The sequence below is a fragment of the Diorhabda sublineata genome, chromosome 4, assembly GCF_026230105.1.
Source record: "Diorhabda sublineata isolate icDioSubl1.1 chromosome 4, icDioSubl1.1, whole genome shotgun sequence".
In the NCBI taxonomy this organism is placed as follows: Eukaryota; Metazoa; Arthropoda; class Insecta; order Coleoptera; family Chrysomelidae; genus Diorhabda; species Diorhabda sublineata.
This window is the reverse complement of record NC_079477.1, coordinates 32,298,973-32,323,401: the sequence shown is the minus strand read 5'-3', so window position 1 is coordinate 32,323,401 and position 24,429 is coordinate 32,298,973. Positions and strand designations below refer to the sequence as shown.

General features: G+C 31.3%; 2 protein-coding genes across 2 annotated transcripts in view; one reads left to right on the top strand and one right to left on the bottom strand.

Moving 5' to 3' along the window:
• The first annotated feature begins 2,408 nt into the window (after positions 1-2,408).
• LOC130443130 (26S proteasome non-ATPase regulatory subunit 5-like) lies at positions 2,409-11,286 on the top strand. The gene is made up of 6 exons (XM_056777611.1): positions 2,409-2,662; positions 2,722-3,109; positions 4,988-5,240; positions 6,024-6,212; positions 6,304-6,597; positions 10,794-11,286. The coding sequence occupies exons 1-6, from the start codon at positions 2,481-2,483 to the stop codon at positions 10,988-10,990; spliced, it is 1,503 nt and encodes a 500-aa protein (XP_056633589.1). The 5' UTR covers positions 2,409-2,480; the 3' UTR covers positions 10,991-11,286.
• A 2,907-nt stretch (positions 11,287-14,193) lies between these two features.
• Positions 14,194-24,429, bottom strand: part of LOC130443355 (nose resistant to fluoxetine protein 6) — a 52,829-nt gene continuing 42,593 nt past the window's right edge. Inside the window, exons 7-13 of the mRNA XM_056777927.1 lie at positions 22,064-22,234; positions 21,318-21,540; positions 19,443-19,608; positions 18,564-18,643; positions 17,594-17,819; positions 14,891-15,065; positions 14,194-14,510 (exon numbers count right to left, since the gene is read on the bottom strand). Of these exons, the coding sequence (XP_056633905.1) occupies positions 14,194-14,510; positions 14,891-15,065; positions 17,594-17,819; positions 18,564-18,643; positions 19,443-19,608; positions 21,318-21,540; positions 22,064-22,234 (1,358 nt within the window). The remainder of the gene's footprint in view (positions 14,511-14,890; positions 15,066-17,593; positions 17,820-18,563; positions 18,644-19,442; positions 19,609-21,317; positions 21,541-22,063; positions 22,235-24,429) is intronic.

The following is a 24,429-nucleotide window of genomic DNA, read 5'->3' as shown; positions in this document are numbered from 1 at the left end:
GGCAAAAATTGAGTCAAGCTGAGGCATTTAGGTAAATACCGAAATCTTTTGCTCATAATATAGTAACAATCATGTTATTTGTTAACTGTTGTTAACTCACAACATTTATTCATTCCTAACTACAAATGGTTCGTCTAATAAATCAAATACAGGGTGCTTCTAAAATAATCTGAAGATTATAACTTGTAAATTCATCTTTGAAATCAAAGAGGAAAGTATACTTGTACATTTTGTCATTCAAACTGTATAGGTGGCTAACATTTTTCTAACAAAGTCTCCACGTTCAATTAATATTATGATTATTCTTTAGTGATACTGGGTTTTCAGAACTTTCCGATGGTAAGTTCACAGTATACAGACTTTTATCGGTTTTTATAGAATTCTGTCAGTACAACCAAGCAGTACAAACGTCGGTGTGCCAAAAAAGTCGCCATATTTGGTCAATTAATAGATAATATATCATACCTACAAGTTTTTATCCGTCTTAAGGGCGCGTCGAATATACAGGTGAGATTCAAATGTAATATAATATCTTCTCTACTGGGTTATTTCAAAATGTAGATATCATAAGCATGAAACAAAACTAGAACAACTCTCCATACAACAACTAGCTTTTTAAATGTAATATCACCCTTTCTATCAATTATTCTATCACTATCAGAGGACCGAGTAGGTGAAAATCTTATACAGATAATGTATTCTCATATTTTGAAACAATTGGACCAGTTTCAGTATTTTTTCGTCGGAAATGAATGTATCTGAATGTACCTCAATTTGACTACCTCTCTGTAAAAATTTGTTCACTTGTTAGTATTTTGCTTCATAAGACAAATTTGAAACTTTCAGACACATCACATTATTACCGAATTTCCTTAGCTCAACCTGGATTACCTATGGCTGAAGACTTTGGAAAGAATTCCAGCTATACTTAAGATACAACGCACAGAAATCAGAGTAACGAAAATATGAAGCTGAACTACCAAAGGCTAAGATTTACGCAAGCAATTATGCACACAGTTGGTGTATGTGCTTATATAGCTCGCGTTTTATGGTATCTCTGGTACGTCAGGCAGGAGACAATTCTTCTAAGGCTCTCGTAAGGGCTACGTACTATACGGCTACGAAAATGAACCTATTATTATAAAATAATCAGAACAGTTTAATTTTTTGTATTGTCCACAACTGACAACTTAATTTCATTTTGTTGGACGTATATTTTTGTTTTAAGTATTCTCAAAATATTCTATATTATAATTTAGTATGAATAAACTTGAAAATATTTTGTTGTTTTGGGTCATCATAGTTTTGTAGTAGTTGTTTTCTTGATTGGCTAGCTTCAAAAATGTATTTCTTGAGACAACTCGTATAATAATTTTTGGATTCCATTTTATAGGACATTCCATCTTACAAAGATATGACCACAAGCAGAAATGCTGGTTTCGAGGCATAAATTTCAAAAAAATCGGCCGATCACCAGACTTCCATATACTTGTATCTGATGCTATCATTTAAGATAACGAAGTTCAATCTGGAATAAGTAATTGAAAATTACCCGAAAATGAGAATAAGAAATTCAACTTCTCATCTATCCCTATCACGAATGAGGCTCTTCTAGCTCTATCAGGCATACTCTAGATGAAATAATGAATACAATTTTGAGATTAACTTATCCAATTTTGAATATATTCTTCTACCTCATCAAGTAAATTGATAGGATGCTCTAAGGTATTCAGTTTACTAGAAACTTTAACCCAGATATGTTCTGTACAATTCCTCTACTCTCTGTTCCCCATTTAGCTGTAATTTAATTAAAACGACTTGGTCAGTTGTGTTATGCAATGACCTACTGATGCGAAAACTTTAGTAGGTTATGTTCCTCCTTATATTAACACACAAGTAACGGTCGTCAGATGAAGATGTGGTACATTGTAGCCCTCCACCATGAACATATGAGGCTCCATTAATAGTTACATGAAGATTCCACACGCGACTTATTTCACTTTATGTAAAATTCAAACGTTGCAGTAATTCTTTGGTGATCCACTATATAGTTTGAAGCATATATGAGTGAACTCTAAACATCTTCGTGGCATATTTTGAAATAAAAGCTAACACATGATCTACTTTTAAAAATAACTAATTAAAGTGAGATACATTAAATTCTGAAAAAAAAATCCATTAGAATAACCACAACAACCTTCAAATTTGAAGTACAACAAGGTTCAACCCTTTTGTTGTATGATACATAATAGAATATAAAATTAAAATATTTGCCTTTTATGATTCAAAAAAGTTGGGTAAACATTATTTATAGATAAGAAAGCACGAATCGTTATCGTAACGTATTATTTTTTCACCAGAAAATTCTCCTCATGATGGTGATTTTAGAAGGAAATATAATTTAGTGTACGCAAAATTAAGTGTTGATATTGTTAGTTGTCAATTGTCACATTTCAAATAAATAACAAATCATTTTAAAAATGGCATCCCGCGAAGAATGGTGTACAGATAAACTATCAAAGCTTCTACAGGAAGATTTAAGGATATCAACATTAAACGAAATAAAAGAACATTTAACATCCATTCCACAATCGGAAGCCACAAAAGTTGCCGATAACTTGGATCTTCCATTAGTTTTTGATTGTTTAAATGACTCAAATCCGTAAGTAAACTCAAAAGTAGCATAATCCACCATAATTTTCATGTATTGATACATTGTAGAGAACAAATTGATTTGGCTTGCGAAGTTCTAACATTATGTATGAACAATTTAACAATAGGAAAAACCACAAATAAATATGATGTGCCTTTAGAAAGATCTTTACATCACCCTTATTCGAGTGTTAAGATAATGGCCCTTACAGAAGTCTGGAGGAATATATCAAAGGAAGAAGGTCTTATCAACGTTTGCAAAAGAATATCTTTGCTAAACAGTGTAATTCATTGTATTGGAGACAATGATTTGGCAGTAGCAAAAGAAGCTATAAAAATTACTGTTAATATTGGTTTATCAGATTTGGGGTTAAAAACTCTCGTTTCTCAAGATGTGATCAAAGAAATACATGAAGTGATGTCCGTTAATGAACTTACAAGGTTGAGGGTATATGAGGTAAGTTGAATTTTACCTTGTCATCCTTATTACTAATCACAGTGTTTTCTTATTTACATAAATGAACATTGACATACATAATTTAACTTTGTATATACTAATTTCTATTTATTCATGCAACCAGTATATCCAAATTCTTTATTAAGTTTGCTTAAGATTAAGATTTTATGGAATCTTTTAATGATTATTCTTTATCAAAAACTCATTGATAATGGTATGCAGGTTACTTAAGTTCAGATAACCAACAATTCTGTTGCAAGGTTTTGTTTGCATCAACAGTTGTTTTATTCTATTCTGTTTCTTGCTTTTTGTTTATTATTGTAGTTTTTATCACATTTTGAAAACCAGATTTGAAAGTCTTGTATATTTTTATTCCATTTCATTTGAGTGGCACTCATTTCTACTTGGAAACAAATGGAAAGGAAAGGAAACTTCAGTGCCTCCTTTGTCGTTTGAGATATAATTTGAAAATTTAAGAGATCATTATCATTCTTCTTCACATTTTAAAATTATTTACAATCTTCCAAGATGTTCCAAAATGCTACATTTTTTCAAATGAAACTCCTTATATTTTATTGCATATTTTGAAATCAGCTCGACTTAACTCATTACAATAAAATGGGGTTGTGATGTGTTCTGTGAGGTATTTAAAAAGTTATAACCAATTTTCCATAAAAACCATAACAAGTTCAATACCCTGTACAATGTAAGAGAAATTTAAGAATGAAGATTTGTTGTGTCCAAAGCATTCTAATAGTAGTGAAAATTCTGGAAAATTATTTATTTCGTTAATGTTCATTGAATCTGATACAGTGTGTATCAAAATACTAATACGTTATTTTCTCGGTTTTTTCAAATTAATCTGTATTTTATGTGAGTATCGGAAAAGTACTACTGACATACTTCTTTTTTTATCAAAAATTATTAGTTCTTGAGATATTTTGTGTTTCTGTGAAAAACAATTATTATGTTCCTATATCTAATCATTTGACAATTAATTGTGAGATAGCTATGATTTATTGATTAAAAATTAATATTTGACAATGATATGACAATGTATTAATGCTTTTTGATTTAACGGTTTAATTCATTTTTTGATGTTTTGAAAAATTTGAACTAGGTCAAAAATGAATTTCACTAGTGATGAAATGATTTATATGATTTGCGCGGGCTCAGTTAGTTAGAAAAAGAGTGAATGATTAAAAACTTTTGTGTCAGAAGAAAATTACATTAATATTTTGCTGGCAGCTACTGAAAACTCACACACAATTGTAAGGAGTATTTCCAGCAACCAAAAACTAAGCTACTATGATGTGTAAATAATCTTGACGACACAGAATGCACCCTTACCACATTTACTTGCAACAGAAATTAACTGAAGTTGATTTTGAAATTCTCACAATTATTTGTTAATAATTTAATTTTCCAGAATTTTTACTACTATTATGATTTGGCTGCAACAGATCCTCATTCTGAAATGTCTCTTACATTGTACAAGTATTGAATTATTTTCATGGAAAATTGGTTATAACTTCTTAAGTAACCTTGTAGAACAAATCACAACCCCATATTATTATAATGGGAAAGTTCAGTTGGTTCCAAATAAGCAATAAAATATAAGGTGTTTCAATAAAAAAAAAATATAACTTTGATATGATACAGCATTATGGATGATTGTAAATAATGTTAAAATGTGAAGACTAATAATGGATATAATCCCTGAAGTTTTCAAATTAATATCTCAAAGGACAAAGGAGGTACTGAACTTTCTCCCACTGTATACTTACAGCTACATTTCAACCTTATTTGATCTTTATAACTATTTTATTGATAACTAGTGAACAATTTCACAAGATATACTTTCATAGTTACTTTTAGGTGGTTGTTGATATTGCAAAGGAGTCTGAATCAAATTTAGATACGTTAAAATCAACAGGCATTGTTACTCAAATCTTAGAAGAAGTCAACACCCATGATATTCTATTAAAAATGAATATTGTAGAACTCCTAACGCAGTTAGGACTAAGCAGTCACGGTTATAATTACCTAGATCAAAACGGAATATTGAGCAAGCTGTTTTCTCTAATAGATGATAGTAATGATCCATTGTCTGTACAGTTTTGTGAACCTGGTATGTAGATATGTATTATATAGATAAACAAAATCAAAATAATCACTTCTCAATATTATTTTCAATTAATTTGACCGAATAAAAATTTTTCACTGCTCCACCTTTAATTTTGTGAACCTGGTATGTAGATATGTATTATATAGATAAATAAAATCAAAACAATCACTTCTCAATATTATTTTCAATTAATTTGTCCGAATAATAATGTTTCACTGCTCCACCTTTATTTGTGACGCACAGTACTACTTGATTTAATGATTTTATACAAGCTGCATAGACAACTGGAGAGAGATTTAGAGAGTTAATGTGAGTTATAGATAAAAAAAAAGGTTAAGAGGATGAAGGGAGATATAGAATGATAAAGAGGCATCAAAAAAGATTGTAAGGAATGAAAGACATGGAGCAACAGGATTGGAGATGGATAGAAAGAGGTGGTCAAGGATGGAGAGATGTAGAGCGATGAAGAGGTATCAAGAAATATGAAAGGTTTGTAGAGAAAAGGGGAGAGACAGAGAAGAATGGATATGATTAGAAAGAGGAACGAGAAGATGGGAAAGTACTGGATAGGGATATAGAGCTATAAAGAGGTGGAATGAAAAATATAGGTATGAAAGAAATGTATAAGGATATGGTAGGGAAATCAGAAGACATGGATTCTAGATTATGATTTACGTTTTGTGGGAAATACCTCATTTATTTCCACAATTATTATTAATCAGTATACATGAGGGCACAATAGTTTACCTATAAATTAGTAATAAAATTTATCGAATGAATTTTTAGGTATTTTAAGATTTTTTGGAAACATGGCCCATTGGAAACCAATGGAATTATTATCAAAATATCCGAAAATATTCGACAGGTTATTTTCGAATCTTGAAAGTAGCGATTTGATCATAGTTGGAATTTCTCTAGAAACTCTCGGAGTAATAGGACGTACTAATCAAGGAAAATGTGCTTTACAATCTACAGGTTAGTTTAAAGTCAGATGTTGACATTAATTTTTCTTAATACTCTCAGTAATTGTTAAGAATATTCAATATACACGATCTGTTTCTTTTAGGGAACAAGATAACATACGCCATCAAAACAATAATGAAATTAATATCATCTTATCCGACTGATGTTAAACTAAGAGCCTTAACATGTATTGAAAATCTACTTCGAGTGTCTGACATCCAATCTAATGTGAGCCAAATAACGAGAAAATGGTTTACTTTGTTAAACGACGATCCTATGGATGTTATCGTAAGATATGCCAAGAATCCTTTTACCGAAATAAAACTTTCTGGATTGGGAATTCTACAAGCTATGTCTATACAACAATGGGGACAAGAAGAGATACGTAATTGTCCAGGTGAGCGAAGGTGCCCAACATTATTGTTAAAAATTCAATTATGTCATTTGTGTATTAATGCTTGTGGGATACATAGTGGTAGAAAATATTGATGGTGAAATTTTTAGACGAGGGAATATTATAAATAATGAAGAGTAATAAATTATTTATGACAGTAAAAAATATTTTCATAAAAAAATTGCCATGCAAAGAACACAGTCAATAGGATTGTGATAGAATGTGTTTTGCAACAAATCAATCAATTAAATAATTCATAAACCAGGATATAGCTGGTTATGAAATAAAAGTGATAATTGGGTAGTTTTTTTAGATTGAAATAAGATGGAAAAAATAGTATAATCAAAATTATAAAAGCTAGTGAAACTTAAAGTTGTCAATAATGAATATTTAACTCTTAAATTCCCATGCTATCAAAATCTCCTTCAGAGAACCCAGCTAAGAATATGATTTCAAGTCAGCACTTAGTTGCAGTAAGAAGAGACGTCGCCGGGCATAGTTCTTCTTCTTCCAAATGAGATGTTGACTGGATAAAACGTGAACCATTCTTTCCTTTTTGGGAATGTAAGAAACCATCGTCAGATCCTTTGTAAAAGCAAAAATAGAAGAGTGGATTGGCCTAGACGTGTAATTTAGGATTGCGGGAGTATCAGGTTTATTTTTCCGAACAGTTCCCAATGAGGTTAGATTTTTAGATAATAAATAGTTGGCTAAAGGGACGCTTGTGAAGAAATTGTCAGTAGTTATTCCTCTCCCAGTATCATGATATGGTTGTACCTTTCTCTCATAAATTTCCACGGAGTTTTCCTGTGTAGACTTGAAGATTGCAAAGATAAGAAGTTTGTATGTCAGCAGCTGCCCATATTTTGATGCCTTATCGACCTGGCTTTGATTTAATTTATTACCTAAAAGGGCACTTTTCATGAAAACTAACCAACTGCTCGTTAATAGTAATATTGTCATATGGCTCAAAACTTTTTCTACAATTGGTAACAAAAAGATTCCATACTTCTCTTACGGCAGCTAATTTGTCATTCTCCTTTCTTTCTGCTCTAGTAGATTTGCGTCAAATCGTAAAAAATTGAGATTTCTTCAAATATGGTTATTGATAATGAAGCAGTGAAAAATGCTCTACAAATGGATGTATTCGTGGTCCACATTTCCTTAGTGGATTCTTTCATACATCGAAGCGCGCCTACTTTTATTAGAACCCCACAAAAGTCAGGATCGTCACGTTCTAATGGTGTCCATTGTTTCTGGTTATTCGGATTCTTACCATTCCAAACATCATAACATCTAGAAGCATCCTAAGTTGTATGTAGACAAATGACATCTTTAATTTCCGGTGATAAGAATAAATTGAAAGCTTCTAATATTGTGTTAGCATCGGCACTATATTGTGTAATTCCAGACTTAGTAGAAAGAGGGATGTGATTATCATAGAAGGGTTATTAACTGTAAGAAATCTGTTCTCAATAACAAGGCCAATATTTTGCAGAACATGGTAGCCACTTGCAATGATGAGCAGATTTTAATTGTTTTCAGAGCTAAGTCATGACCCTGGTGGTTGTTAGTAGACAAGGCGAATGTCGTATGCTTACGACACATCCAAAAAATCGAAAAATATTGGAACCTTATCTTTTTCCGTATCTTAGAACACTTTAAAATCCATTTTCTTAGCTGGATATACTTTGCTCCATATAACCAGACAAACCTTGATGTACTCTCTACCAGGTTCACTCTCATCCCTACCTTGTCCTACAGGATCCCCGGTTTTGTCTCTGACTGAAAAAATATGGGCCATAATCATTAAAAACTCTAATGGCTATACAAGATAGAGAGAGAGAGGTGACAGGAAACAATAATCTGAGTATGCGGATTCCTACATACATTAGATAATCTGTAAGAAATTACAAACCTTCGATAAAGTTGCTGAGGACAAACTCTATTGAAATGAAAACTTGTTCATTTTAATAATATGAACTCCTTCATATATATATATATATATATATATATATATATATATATATATATATATATATATATATATATATGTGTTACTTTTACTTTATGGATGCACTATAGGGTGATTAATTTCCGAGAAAAAAATTTTTTTTGGGGCTCAAGCAAACTATTAATCTACATCCAAGTTTGAGCTCTTAATATCAATTGTAAGTACTTAAAATTCAAATATTTCATCTTATAAAACCCATGTAAATTTTTTTTCTTAATTTCTGATACCCACTTTTAACAATAATGCAAATCAATTTGATGGAAATTGTGGGAAATTTTATACTGTTCGAAATCTTTTCAAATTTTTTTGTGTCACTCGCACAGGTTCACCGACAGGAGAGAAAAAAATTGTCAAAAACTGTGCTTTAACGACTCCTACGATAATCTCATCCCTCTGTTTTCCTGCTTCTTAGACCTGTACCTTTGGCTCCTCTCATCTTCTGTATTCTGATATAGGAATAGGTCAGTTTGATCAGTACTAACAGTAAAGAAAATGATAAAAAACAGGAATGTTCAATTCATAGAGATGAAAAAATTTAATGTCTCATCATAACTGTATAATGTGAAAAATTTTCCATATAAAATATTTACTTGGTGTACGGGTTTCTATGTCACCAAGTATGATTGTTGATTTCATATAAGTGTAGTTATTTGTATTTTTTTTCCTTCAATTTCAAAAGTAATATTTGAATCACTTAAAAAGGTTTCATAATGGCAAGAAATTACGGAATACTTGCCTATATATACTACTGGAAAAATTCTTCAAGAAATTTGAAAAAAAATTTTATTTAGTAACACTTTATATTTAAATTGTAAGTACTTAAAATTGATATTAGGAGCTCAAACTTGGTGAGATTTTTTTTCTATATGTAGATTAATATTTTGCTTGAGCACCGAAAAAAAAATTGGAAATGGATCACCCTTAGCAATATCTATATATTCATCAAATACTTTTAATGAAGAAATAATTTATATACAACTTGATAAATTAACGTGTCCATAAAATTTCCCATGTTAATAAAATCCATCATTTTATTTATACCTTATCCTGGTTTTGATTTCCTCTCGTCGTTTTTCATTGGAACTCATCTCCGATAAACATTCTGATTATTACACCTTCGAATTATGAGGAGTTTCATTGTAAACCAAATAAAGTCATTAAATAAATAAAATCTTCTGCTGGGAATGCAAAGATCCCCAGTTTTGTCTACGATTGAATAAATATGGGACATAATCAGTAAGAAATTACGAACCATCGATAAAGTTGGTGAGGACAAATTTGATCATTTTTATATCATTAACTCCTTGACAAGTATTATAAATATTACCCGGGCAGAATAATTCTTACTAGGAGTTCAGGTTTTTATATCCAAAATCGACCTCAATGTGTTACTTTATGGATGCACTATCTATACATTCATCAAATACTTTTAATGGAAAAATAATTTATATAAAACTTGTAATGTATCTTCGGGCTAACCAATGATGGTTGACCATATTTTTTGTATGAAAACTACTTTGTTGCTTAATAACCAAAATTTTAATTCTTTATATCTAACCAACAACCGTCTCATCGTTTTGGTTGGTTAACAAAAGTTGAATAACTGAGTCCACTACTTTGAGAAAAACTATTTATTAAACAAGAAAGTAGTTGTTTAAACTTGGTTTCAATAATCCCTTAACTCAGATTTTATGTTAAGGTATCAAGTAAAAAAAAGTTCCTTTTGAATTTATATAAATGAAACAATCATTTTTTTTTATTGTAGCAGAGTATTAATACAAAATTCGATTCGATCTAAAAACAACATATTTATTGAGATATTTGAATTACATTATATTCATATTCATATAATATGTGGCCATTTTTTTAAATTTACAATATTTGGATCATTCTATAAGTCATTATCAGGAGCGCAACAACAGGGGTGTGGACCCCTCCTAACCTAATAAAGTCCAATCAGAACAAACTTATTCGATTTTCTTTCAATAATTTATTATTTTTTATAAGATATAGCGACATTCTACAAGCCCATTTCAATTATAATAAACCAATGTGACTACCTTTTTTTAGTCATTATAAACAATTCACTGGACACTCCCTTTGAGAGTTAAGTTGTTGCGCCCCTGGTCATTATCTATAAATTTTTGTAAATTTAATTCAGCTAATTATTAATTATTTTCCCTAGGACTCGTCGAATATCTTTTGGACAGAAATGTAGAAACTGTCAAAGAATGTAAAGAAATGAAATACGAAATAGTAAAAGGCCTGGTAACTAGTACTGTGTTTGAAGAGAATATGTTAAAAAGGTTAACAGATTATGTCAAACAAGGACCATTTCATGTTGAAGCTGTAACTGAAATTGCTTTTGAGAGGAGTGAATAAGTATTGTTTTCCATTTTTTTTATTTCATGTTGATACAAGCTGTTTAAGTTTATATCTAATATATTATCTAATAAAGTCTAACAAACTTATTTTTGTAGCTAGTTTTCAATTCAATAAACCCTCAATATTTTTATATAAGAGTTGATATTCTTTTAATATTTTTACTGTTCTTGAGAAGTTGGTTTGCACATAGAATTTCGTAAGGAAGGGATGGAGATGAATTATAAAACACAAATGAGAGTAAAGATACAAAATTGACTAAAACAATAAATATATTAATAAATTGATAATAATTACAAGGGCCGTTTTTTTTCAACCTCTGATAGGCTATAAATAAACGTCAATTCATATAAAACAATAATTTTATTGCCAAAAGATTGGTACACGTACGGTTACTTTTCGACATAATCATCGAAGAGATTGAGATATTTGTCATATCTGTGAATAATCTTTTCAATACCCTCTTCAAAGAAAGTTGCCGCCAATGATTTCAAGTATTATTGAAATGACAGATTTACGTCCTTGGCCCCCTTCATCATGCACATCATTACGGCCATCTTTAAATTTTCGACACCATTCATGCACAACACCATCATTCATGAAGTTGTCCCCATACACACGACACGATGGATTTCTGCAGCACTATCGCCTTCAGCTTGTAGAAAACGAATCACATTTTGCGAGAGCATCAATAATGGTGGACATGTTTACGTGTCTGTAGCACAACGCTGACTAACTCCTAACAACACTTTTTAAATCTAAATACACTGCGAAAATTTTATAAGATAGATTTTGAGAACGAAAAAAAGGGACATCGCTGGTACAATTTCGCCTACAATTATTTTAGTAGATGCCATGCGTCTGTATATTTATGTTAAAATTTGAATTCTTACTTACTCCAACTCCTATTTACTAATGCGCACCCTAAATCTCATGCGAAATCCAATTTCTGGTGAACAGCATCAACAAACAACGATAAACTAACTAAAGTAAAAATTTATTTTAAGTAAATATAATTTTACTGTGAAATACATTTTAAGAACAATAAAACAATAGAACAATAATCTTTGTTTTGCTGACATATCTTCTCATGTCCTTTTACAAGCGCCAAATCTGTGTAGAATGAGTCTTCTTTCCTTCTTCTACTTTTCAAGTATCTAACGAATATTTCGAATATTGTACTCAATGGTTCCATTCTTTAGTGTATCCTGTTAAAATTCTCATTTCATCTAGCCTTTTTCGGTTCTTTTCCTTAATGTCTCTTTTCGGTTTAACTCACATTCTCTTGATATCACTTTCTGTGTTACTCTCGGTATTATCAGTAATTATGTTTCCATGGTGTAAAAGTTTCCATGCCAATTTAAATTTTTTTGTTCATTCTTATTTTATTATCTGTCTTATCTCTTCCGTTTCTCCCAATTCTTATTTCTCAATTACAAATTTTTACTTGCATATTCATTATTTATGGGGGAATATTAAAAATAAAGTACTGATCAAGAAGTTTGGTTGTCAAAAACTACATAAAAAGATAGGAAAATCTATAAACAATTATGGCAAAATCGTATGTTTATTTCAAACATTTTTTCGAAATAGATCTTCATTTTTTTATTTTTGAAAATAGCTTATTTAAGCCATTCTAAATAAGATATCTGTTATTAAAAAATTTCTGATAGGATTCTCTGATTTTTTGGTAATTTTAAATTGCAGCAGGCAACCATTTCACAATGAAAGGAAAGTAGCAAACCCTAAAGGTACACTAAAGTAAAGAGCACAGCACTTCATTAATTACTTCACAATTAAAAAATCTAGAGAATATACATTTCAAAATCTTTAAGCTCTGTTTTGGTTTTCCTCTACTCTTTTCACTTCACCTCTGCATCCGTTTCTGTCATCTGTTCTTTCTCTTGACTCAGTTATTTCCACTCTCCTCTAACCTGATGTTACATCTCCTATCCATTTCTTTTTCGGCATGCGCCTTCCTCCATTGGTGGTCTGTTGGCAATTCTATTTATATCCATTCTGCACACATGTTCCAACCACCTAGCTCGCTGTCAACATTTCTTCTTTTTCATGATTCGTTGCTCATTTTCACATTCCAGGGTACTTTTCTCTCCCTCGCGTCTATTTTTTCAGGACTCATAACCTTACAATACAGTCGGTCTAATCATTGTTTTGTACAATCTTATCTTTGTCGCTTTGGAGATTACTTTTGATTTGAGAATATTATTTAAGGGCCCTAGTATTCTATTACCATTTGCTATCCGATTTTCTAGTTCTTTTGTCTAATCATCCATATTCGTAATCACAACACCTAGATAGTCGAAGGACTCAACTTTTTCAAAATGATATTTTCGTTTTTCCACCTGATTCTTACTTTGCCATTGAATTTCAGTCTCTTTAGTCTTCGCCATTCGACTAAAGCAGTATCTTTTTAATCAGTTTTCATATCTACTATAGACTTTTTCCGATTCCCACTGGGCTAGTAATACAATATCGTCTGCAGATGCTAAAATTTTTATGCTTTGGGTGATAGATCAAACCTTATAATTACCTACAATGTGAGGTTGAAAATTGGAATAGATAAGGGGTCCCCCTGCTTCAGCCTTCTTTTTTCTGGAAAACTTTCTGGTAGTTTTCCTTTTGAAAATACTTTGGTCTCAGTTCTATTCAGTCAGTTTTACCTTTATTATTAGTTATCTGGGGACACCTAAACATTTTATCCTTTCTTTTGTATCTTAAGCTTGTTTATAATCAATGAACAGTAGATATAAGGGTAGATTCTGGTCTTAATTATTGCTCTGTATTATTTTTAAAAAAAAATCTGGCCCGCTGTGCCCCTCATTACATTACATTACAGTGAAGATTATAATTAGTAAAAAAAATGTCAAACTGATAATGAGAGTGAGACACGCTGTATATTCCAAAAGATTAATAGCGTAGATTCATAACACTAATGTACCAACTCATACATTTCATCTTCTTAGTTCTAAACAGCATCTTATTCACTAAAGCTGCTCACAAGCAATTTTTGTTTTTTTCTGTGAACTGGAAAATTTTAAGCAAATAAGAGTATTAGTCTGTATGAATCCATAAAAATAAAAAATAAGACTATTTTTGGACGTAGTACATGTACATAACAAATTTCTTACTTACTAATGTAAAAAAATAAATATATACAACCATTTTTTTTCTTACAAGTCTAATTAAGTACGATACGTGACTGAAACGTGATCATTATTGTTATGAGTCGGTGGTTTCCTTAAAGTGAATACTTTAGTTATAATTCTTAATAAAGAAACAATAGGCGCTTCGAATGCTACCGATACGAAGAAAGATAAAATGTAGGATAACATCATCTGACCTAAATATATTATCACTGTTATAACACTGCCAAGATGTAGAGGACTATCCATGTACATAACCATCACTCTTATTGCAATCGGATGGACTAAATAAGCGCAATAAGTCACGCGACTGAATGGATACAGAATAGTAGCTGATAGTATTTTATCCACGGGTCCTGAAAATACAATTTTATTTAAAAAATGTCTCGAAATAATAAACAAATGCATTGTTTAATAAAATTAGAATGAAAGCTTGATGACTAACTTTGAAAAAATGTTTTATTATTTTAAGAAATGATTTTTGTTTCCAAAAAATGATTTTACAAGTAAAAAAATAACATTCTTAACAAGTTTATTATGAATGTTCCTCATAATACATAATATGAAGCCAAATTTTGCACAGTATCCATAAACTAAGGAACCAAATGCCAAAAAAACTTTAAACAAAGTTCCATTGATCTCGTTTGCTTATGCCTCTACAGTATAACCAGGAATATAAAGTACTTTGTCACCCTTTATATTGAGGAAAAATTGGTATTTATTAGGAGTAACTTACCACCATAACCGGTAACACATGCGACTACTATCCATGCCAAGGCAAGTGCCCAAGCTGAGTGACTCAAAGAACTATAAGTGGCGCCTAACCATGGTGTCAATTTTGTTTCATATAGACCGTATACTAATGATAACAAAGTTCCAATAGACAAAATCCAACCGACCGAAAGAATAATCTGAAAGCAACCAATAATTAAAACATTTTTCCCAAATTCCTATATGACAATTATGAAAATATGAATATCATAACATCCTAAACTAGCTCAAGGATAAAATGAGGACTCAGGTCATAGGTATTATAGTATTTCTGGAGGATCAAAATACATAGGACCTCTTTTTTTGAGAGCTAACGAAACTTGGTATGTTTGGTACCTGTTATCTCGAAAAATTTTTTGACAATTAAACTAATCTTGATTTTTTACTGGGACCAAAATTTTCCTCTACAGTTCTCAGTACCTAACTCATCAAATTTATCGTACAAAAACATTTTGTTTTAGTTTATTAGGATTCTTGGAAATAGTGGTGAATAATAGATTCTTTAGATCCCTCTGGAGAACTTTAGTAACTTTGAATGTATGGGTTATCGGTTGATTATTACTATCTCTAAATAGGTTTTTACACATAATTCTTCCACTTCTAAAACATTGTGACGCAGACACTCAATTCGTTGGTCTACTTTTCATCTTATCCTGGTGCCTTTTCAATAGTTGGATTTAAACTTTATCACTTCTTCCACCCTTTTTTTTTTCTATTTTATAGTAAACTTATTGTACAAAAACCATTGCGCTTCCATGCATCCTGTTTTTTGGGCATGGTGATGTACATTGAAATCGGAATCTGTCGCAAATTATAGATGTTGTCCTATTAAAAAATTTCAACTCACCTCCTTCTATAAACTTGAGTTTAAGTTTGCAAGTATCTTCTAAAACTGTTATCGTTTGCCTCTTACTATTTCTAAATAGGTTTTTAGATATATTCCTTCCACTTCTAAAACATTGTTTACAGTCGCCGAATTTGGATTCCATTTCTTATTTTACCTATTTTTTCTACATGGCATCAAACTTATGGTACAAAAACCATTTCGCTTGCGTGAATTCAGTTTTATTGGAATACTACGATTCTCCTCCCTCTATCAACTGTAGTAACTTTGTATATATCTTTTAAGACGATTATTGGTTGCCTGTTACTATCGTTGATTAGGTTTTTAGATATATCTTTCCACTTCCAAATCATTCCAATTTTATCCTGATGTCTCTTCAGTAGCTGGATTTGAACTTTGTTACTTCTTTCATCCTTTTTTTCTACTTTGCATCAAACTTATAGTACAAAAACCATTGCGCTTCCATGCATCTTGTTTTTTGGGCATAATGAAAAGTTCATTTCTCTTCCTTACCCCAGTAAATTTGCAAGTATCTTCAAAAACGGTTATCATTTGCCTATCACTATATTTGATTTGACGTGGCCACTCAATTCATTGTCCTTTTCAGCCGCCGTCTCTTCTTCCGTCCATTCCCTCGATTTTCATTGGATTTCATTCTATTTTCTTAGTCAATTTATTATCTTTTCCTTCTGTGCTGCTTTTTCTTTAATTCACCTAGTTCCATTAATTTCCTTTTCATTAGTTGTTGATTAATTCTTGTTATATATATGATGCTGCCATAATTCATATTATTTTCCCCAAAGATTTTAATTTTATCAACTTTTGTTCTGAGCTTTCTTTGAATGATCCAACTTATTGTTACATTTGTCATTTTAGGGATAATTATAAGATGTATTATCACCTTTTATCTCAATATTGATGCATTCACAACCCCTAGAATACTTCCATTCATGAAATAGTATAGTCTTGTTGATTATTTCGCTTCGATCTATTTCTGTGATGATTATACATAAATATTCATATGCCAATACTCTTGCTAAAATGTGTTCTTTGCCTTCCATTCTTTAAGTGTTTTGATTATATTTGTTTCTTTAGTTTTGTTTGTGTTTCTTCCTATTTTCATTATTTCAACATCTGCATTCCATACATTTATTTATATCTGAATTTTATTCTTTAATTTCCTATCCAACACAATCCTTTTCATATAAAAAATCAATGAGTCTAAGTTTGTATCTCCTTTTATTACATCTAATTGTTTTTAAATGTTTCAACATCTTATCCACGAACAAAACCAATAATAATTGGCTTAAACTGTCCACTTGATCTATGCCTTTCACTAATTCTGTTGGTATTTCCATTACTAGTAAACATTTTTATTTATCTATCTATATAATGTCAAAAATCACTGTTAAATCTATATTTCTTAGATATAATTCTTCTCCTTCCTGTATTCTCCTCTTTATCAGACTTCCGAGTACATGTATGTTATTTTTCATCTCTCCACAAGATTTTCTCATTTTCATTTTACATATTGCGTTTTTAACTTCCTGTTCGCTTATTCCATCTATCTACTTTACTTATCTTTCTATGTTCTGGTATAATATTGTTCACATGATTCTAGAACATTTCCTATTTTCTGTCCTCATCTTTTTCAGTATTTATTTTCTTTTTCTGTTTACTTATCATCTTGCCCTACTAAAATCTAATTATTTGACACAATTCATAACATATGGAAACTTGTACAGATGTTATAAAAGTACCTAGCGAATGACTTTTGAATATTTCCATAGATCATACAATAAATGAAATGTTATTCTACTTTACCTTTGATAGTTGTAGTTGACAATTTTTCTTAAACAAGAACCATCCAGTACACATTCCGATTAGGTAAGGACCTAACCTTGTCCAAGGTTTGTCATAAATTTTATCAAATAACGCTAAAGGATCGTCTAATCCAGGCATGTGACTATTGCTGTAAGCTATATAACCAGTTGTTATCCAAGAACTCGTCATGAAGACCAAAAGAATAGCGGCTGCGCTCTTAAAATGACTAAAATAAAAGTTAATTGTATTAGATATTCTATCATCAGTTGTATAGACTTGAAGAACCACCGAAAATAGTGTGGTAAATAATTTTGCGTTAAAACACTCTATTAATTCATGATTCTACAACTTTGGATGTAATTTGAATGAACTCGCTACCACTACACTACTCGCTACTACATCTTCTACGATATTGTGCATCTATGTCCAAGTGCTGGGTTCCAATCCTAAATAAGTCAGCTGTTATGGTATCCTCCTAATCCTTCTGTTTCCTGGTCTCCCACAACCTATTGTCTTCCGACCTTATACATGATCTACCTATTTCGATCACGTTTACTTACTTACAACAATGCCTTACAGTATTTCAAATTCCCAAAAACTAACAATGTCAAGAGTTCCCCACCAGTCGTGTCTCGTTCTGTTAGATGTACAAAGATGCAGTTTTTTCCATTAGAGTGTGATGTGACTGTACAATCAACCAATTTTTACAAAAGGGCGGAAATAATGAATATTTAGAAAGGATGGAAGAAATGTTACTAACATTAACCCATGCTGGATTCAAAAGTCGCAAAAATTGAATAGTCTAGTGTAGTGAACACAAAGATATTTGAAAATTTGTCGTTATAAAAACTAAACTTAATATTGTGGAAAACCAATAGTTCAATTTATGACCCATCTTTTTGCTATACTGGAAAAAATAATCATAATAATATAATTTTCTAGTAGTTTTGAGAGTTGATTTCATATTTACCTTGTTGCCAATATTAATATGATTGCTCCAACCACGTAAAATTGTGTATCATCTGACAAATACCAACTCCACAACATACACTAAACAAATAAAAAATAATTGCATGAGTAAAAATAGTCAAAATTATTTTTATAATCAAATTCTAAAGCTAATATATAATCATGACAAAAATTACAGTGAGTTAGACAGTTATCCAGAGAAAGAAATTTCTGTCGAAGTTGTACTTTATAAGCTAAAGAGCTGCATCGTATTATTGTATATTTGTAAAAGAAGAGTGAGAGCTCAAAGCAAAAATAATAAAAAATCAACAGAATTAAAAAAGAATATTAAGTATTTTGACAGGAAATTGACAATTAAATCTATCAATCAGGCAAACACTTTACAATATTTTTTATTACATAACGTGCATTTGAAAAATAAGTTTCCTGAATCACTAAAGTCTTTAGTAACACAACAACATGGAACACCGCAGTGTTCAGTAATCAATCCAACTCAATTCCTGATAGCTATCAACAACATAACCACTAAGTGATATACATGAGGCTTTAGCAAACAATAAGAAAAGCGTAGCTATATTTTTTGACATAAACAATGCCTTCGATACCACATGGAAGCCCAACTCAGTAAAAACCTTGAAAGAATGGAACAAAGATGGACACATGCTGGCTTTCATTCACAATCCGCAATCAACAACTCACTGGATTTTCATTCATGACAATTAATTTCCTCATGGCCGCCATAACATCTCCAGATAATGGAAATAAATTGATAGTAGTAATGATTTTTCCATTTTATAAGAAAAAATAATACAATGAATTCATCATGCTAATAAAATAGACAATGCAAACTACAAATATCGATATTACTTCTTAATCTTACCATTTGATCGACTGGGAATAACGTGTTTATATAGAGAATATTCCTCCACCAGTAATTTGGACAATTCAAATGATCCATGGTAGGAGGTTCGAATACTGAATTATATGCGAACCATTTCATCGTAACCTCCACAATTCCCAGAGTGAACAAGTAAGGAAAAGTTAATCTGAAAAAAAAATGTTACAAAAACGGTATGGTTGTGTATGAAATTAATTTAGTAGAAAAGAGAATACTGACAGTCTTTTGGAACCGATGGTAATATTCATATCAAAAACGTTGGTCGTATTCAAGGGACGTAGCGCATAGCACTGCTGCCCCATATCGGTATGTGTAGCGATCGGGAATGTGCTAAATGTTCGCTGTCAAGCCATTTTTGTTGCGAATTATTTTATTGGAACCAAAGTAAAGTAAACATCGTTGAAAAATATTGATAAATGTACAACCTTCAACTCGCAAAATGAATTTCACAATTAGAAGAAAGTTTTTAAAGGTTGCCAACACTTGCGACGGTGATTATATTGTTAGTGTGCGGCTTGTGTCTGATGTAATCTATCAAACTTTTCATAAATCTCACAGAATAGTTTTAATATCAAAAACTTGTTCTCAATTTTCACCAGATTTCTTACGAATTGCGAAAAAGGTGTGATACTCTGTAATATGTTCTATTTCGCTAGGAAGTTATCCCATTGAAAACTAGTCTAAAAACTGTCCCCATTAAAAATAAGTAACAGTATATATGTTACGCCCAAAGAAATACATATCGGATCTTTTTCAAAATAATTCACTTCATGAAGTCACAGCGTTAAGAATGGAAGGTATTTCACTCCTCATATCTGTTCTAGAGGTTGTAATAAGTCAGCTTAGTAGTTAAAATCGTTTAATTGTTTTATAATGTGCTGAAATCCCGTCCCATCAAATCAGTTTTCGATTTAAGGAACAGGAAAAAGTCAGGTGAGTTAAGATGTTGCTTAGCGACAAAAATTTTTTTATCGGCTAAAAACGGGTCTATTGGAATCACTGTGTGACAAAGCGTATTGTCATAAGGCAAGCTCCAATTGTCCTTCATATTTGTTTCCAGGTTTATGATCTTTCCAAAAACCACACAGTGAAAATTGTTCCACTGCTTGGCCTGGCTATCAAAACATGTGTTTGGTGTTTGAAGTCGTAATCCCAAGTCCAACTCTCGTCTACAAAAATAGGGATAATTTCTAATTGATTCAAGGCACCCTCAACTCATGATGTCCTTTTCTTGTTACGAAGCTAATTTCTCAATTCATCAGTCGAAATCCTGATGAACGGTGATTCAACTCCAACTCTTCCTCAATCGACTATATGAACGAAGAAGTTCTCGAATTCTGTCGACATTTTCAATGGCTCTTGAAGTTGTAGGTCTTCCGCTGAGTGGCTCGTCTTTTATCGAGTCTCATTCTTCCGAAAATACGTAAAACCACTGAAACACCTACCTTCTAGACAAAAAACTTTCTCCTTAGACCTGCTGAAGTTTGTCAAAAAGTTTTGCTGCAAGTCTAAAAGAAAAATCTGAGTGGAGCACCGTTGCTCAAAATAGTGCTGTAGATGAGGAATCATTACACATAACCGACTCACTTGATCAAACTCATAATGAACGTCTACCTTATATTCACTTTTCACTACTCCAAGTAGTGTGTTACTGTTATACTCTTTATTTTATTTTAACTCATTGTCATTCCGTATTTTACTACTGTGTGAATCAAATTTTTATTTGAAAGATCTTTATACTTTCTTTTTTGAAATATTAAATAAAAAGTAGAAGATAATAGTTAGGCAAGATAGCCTTGAATAACGATTACAGTTCATTTCAAAAAATAATCCTTGCTTTTTGTATTTTTTACATACCTTGCAAATCTGTAACCAACTAATCCCAAGAAATGTAACACGCCAGCAATAAATCCGTTGCCTTTATTCAATGAATCTAGTTTTCCTTTGGCGTTTGTTCTAAAATACAGAAAAGAGACCAAAAGACCGCTGCAAAAAAAGAAAGTATCTACACTGAAGGTTCCATTCGTTACAGTTTGAAAGAGAAACTCTTTTTGAACAATTCTTCTGTATTCCATATTATCTAAAAAATATCGTTATATATTTTCATTTGTATCAAAACTATGATATTAAATTGGATAACTAGCAAACTAAAAAGAGCCCTGTCGAAACATTTTCCATTGACTAGTGTGGCAATTTGGATTATGAAGTGAAAAAGTTCACTTATAAGAAAACACAATAAATTTTATCAAAATCATCTTCCAAAGTCTCCACCGTAGTAACACAACAGACTCGATATTTGCGAGGATATTTCAATTCGGAAGCGGATAGATCCTTATTACACATTTTGCATTACAATCTGAAACTTTATTCACACAAAATTCAATTGGTGTAAGAATTAAAACTCAAGGTTCCTAGTTATTAAAATCTAAGGTAAGGTAATTAAAGCTGCAGCTACTAGGATGAGAAGAATACAATATATAAGCATGGAAGTCTATATAATTGCCAAAAAACGTGGCCTCTAATTTCGATGAGATGGAAGTGAGCCTTTATATTTTGAGAAATTGACCAATTGACCATGGATAAACAAAAATTGTTGTTCTCACCTGAATACTTGAAGGCAACGATACACGTATGTCCCAAAACTACCCAAGCCATACTTATAGCTTTTAGACCATGTATTACAGATATAGTGTCACTTCCAACTGTTTGATCGCAAATATAACCCATATTTATTCTTACAGAAAATGAGAGCAGCATCTCCTTTAAAACGAATTCTGAAAACAGTATTTATTCATTTATTATACTTCGAATATACAACAAAAATGGTTTGAAAATGTTGGTCGGTTTGACGATCCTGCGAAATGTAATTATTTTTGTTACCAGGATCATTTTAATGGAAGTAAGATTCAAATTTGGCTTTTTTGATATTTTATGGTAATTAAGGTTATTATGCTTCCAATTTTCAACGTGATAATGTATTAATGTAAGAACTTAACCTATAAAAGGTTCACTTTATTTTATATATAGAAAAACGTTTTATTTATACTTAATTAATAAATAAAAACTGTATTATAACAGTACACGCTACGTTGCTTACAACGATAACCTCGTGATCATAAAGCAGACAACTGCTCAATGTTTTTATTAAACCTATGACGTCACAACTGAAAACTAATTAGAATCGTCTCCTCGTGTAATTATTTTATTTTACTTTCTGATATCATTTCATATCAAGGACTTGTAAACTAAGAAACATTAATTCTTTTAAAAAATGCAAGTACCCTATTTTTGGAATTGACACTATGGATTGGTACAGTACTGATCTTAACCCAATTGAGAATGTTGGAGACATGATCTACCGTCGTTTTTCAAAACTTTATAACCCTAAATATATTTTGATTGGGTTTACTTGAGATATTGTCCAAACATGAAATAATTTAGATGCAAACAAAATAAGGCTCGTGATTTTAAGTATGAATAATCGCTGCTAAAGCTAATATTTATTTTATATTTTGAATTTGCTTGTTTTTTTCTTTATTTTTTACTTTTATGGAATTTCATCTTTTCTTTAAACCCTTATTAAGTAGAGAGAATATACATAAAAATATATGATGGAACCATGAAATAAAAAATAGTTTTTAAAATATAGTAGTGGTGCGTTTATATTGCTGTCCAATGTATGAAGCATTTTACATAAATTACAAGAGATTTTATAAAAATTAATAATTGAGACATTCAACTCTACACTAAGCTACTCGATAAATGAGAGCATGAGTGCAGTTAAAAAAAATTCTCGTTCGTTAAAACACAAAAAAAGATTGTGCTAGATTTCACTTGCACTTTAAGAAATATATGTACATGAAGTGTAGGAAAAAAATACCTCCACATTTTCGTTGTTTGAATGAATTAATATTAAAATGTTTCCTACAGTCAAATAAAGATGGTTCCAAATTCAGAAATGATCAGCTGAAATTCATATTTGTCTTGCTACAACTCGATAAATGAAGCCAATACTCGATATTTTACTTTGTGTTTGGGATATCGGAAAATGTATTTAAAAAATTAATAGGAAATGCTGTTTCAGAAACAATCATCCGATTTAGGAAAATCATAGCTGTTCATCATATCATATCCAATGTGACCGAACAATACAAAGTAATAAAGAAAAAGTCCGAGAATTTCACTGATTTCCGCTTAATAACAGTGGTACTTTACTATCAACACCCAGCTTAAGCCGGTACTACAAGATGCGTCCAATGTTTGCAACAATCGCGTTCCAACGTTGGCCGAACATTGGACGAAAGCTGGAAACTTACCTTAAACATTGTAAATTTTACAAAAAAGTTATGGACAACATAAAATGAGCTGGATAATACTGACAACTTTGGTTTTTCATACAAAACACGTAGCATTCACATGTAAGAGGACAACAAGTGTATGTAGCTGTACCACAAGTTTTGGTTCTAGCTTCGTTCCAATTTTGGGTACTCCTTTGACGTAAGTTAAAAACCCGACTTTCTATGACCAACGGAAACAGAATATTCGTCGATTGACATGCGCACTACGACCACACGATGCGTCCAGTCATACCAGCGTCTAACGTTGAAAGCATTTGATGCATCGTGTAGTACAGGCTTTAGTAGTTGCAACATCACAACCGCTACCACTCTACAACCACAACAAGGGAAAGAAACGTAAACCAAATTATTAATATCTAAAATCAAAATAGTGGTAATATCAACAATGTATGAAAGCGATAAACAAATATCGTCGACCAAGAATTTAAATAAAATACACGGAGTGAATTCAAATGAAAAACTAAAGTGAGATCAGCAAGCCAAAGTAAGTGCGGAGGGCTAAAATGAGCAAGTGCTTAATTGAACGTGACGCAATGAATATTGAAAAAAGAATATGAGAACAATTAAAAAGTGAAAAGAAATTTCAGAAATTAAAAAAAAATGATAGATAT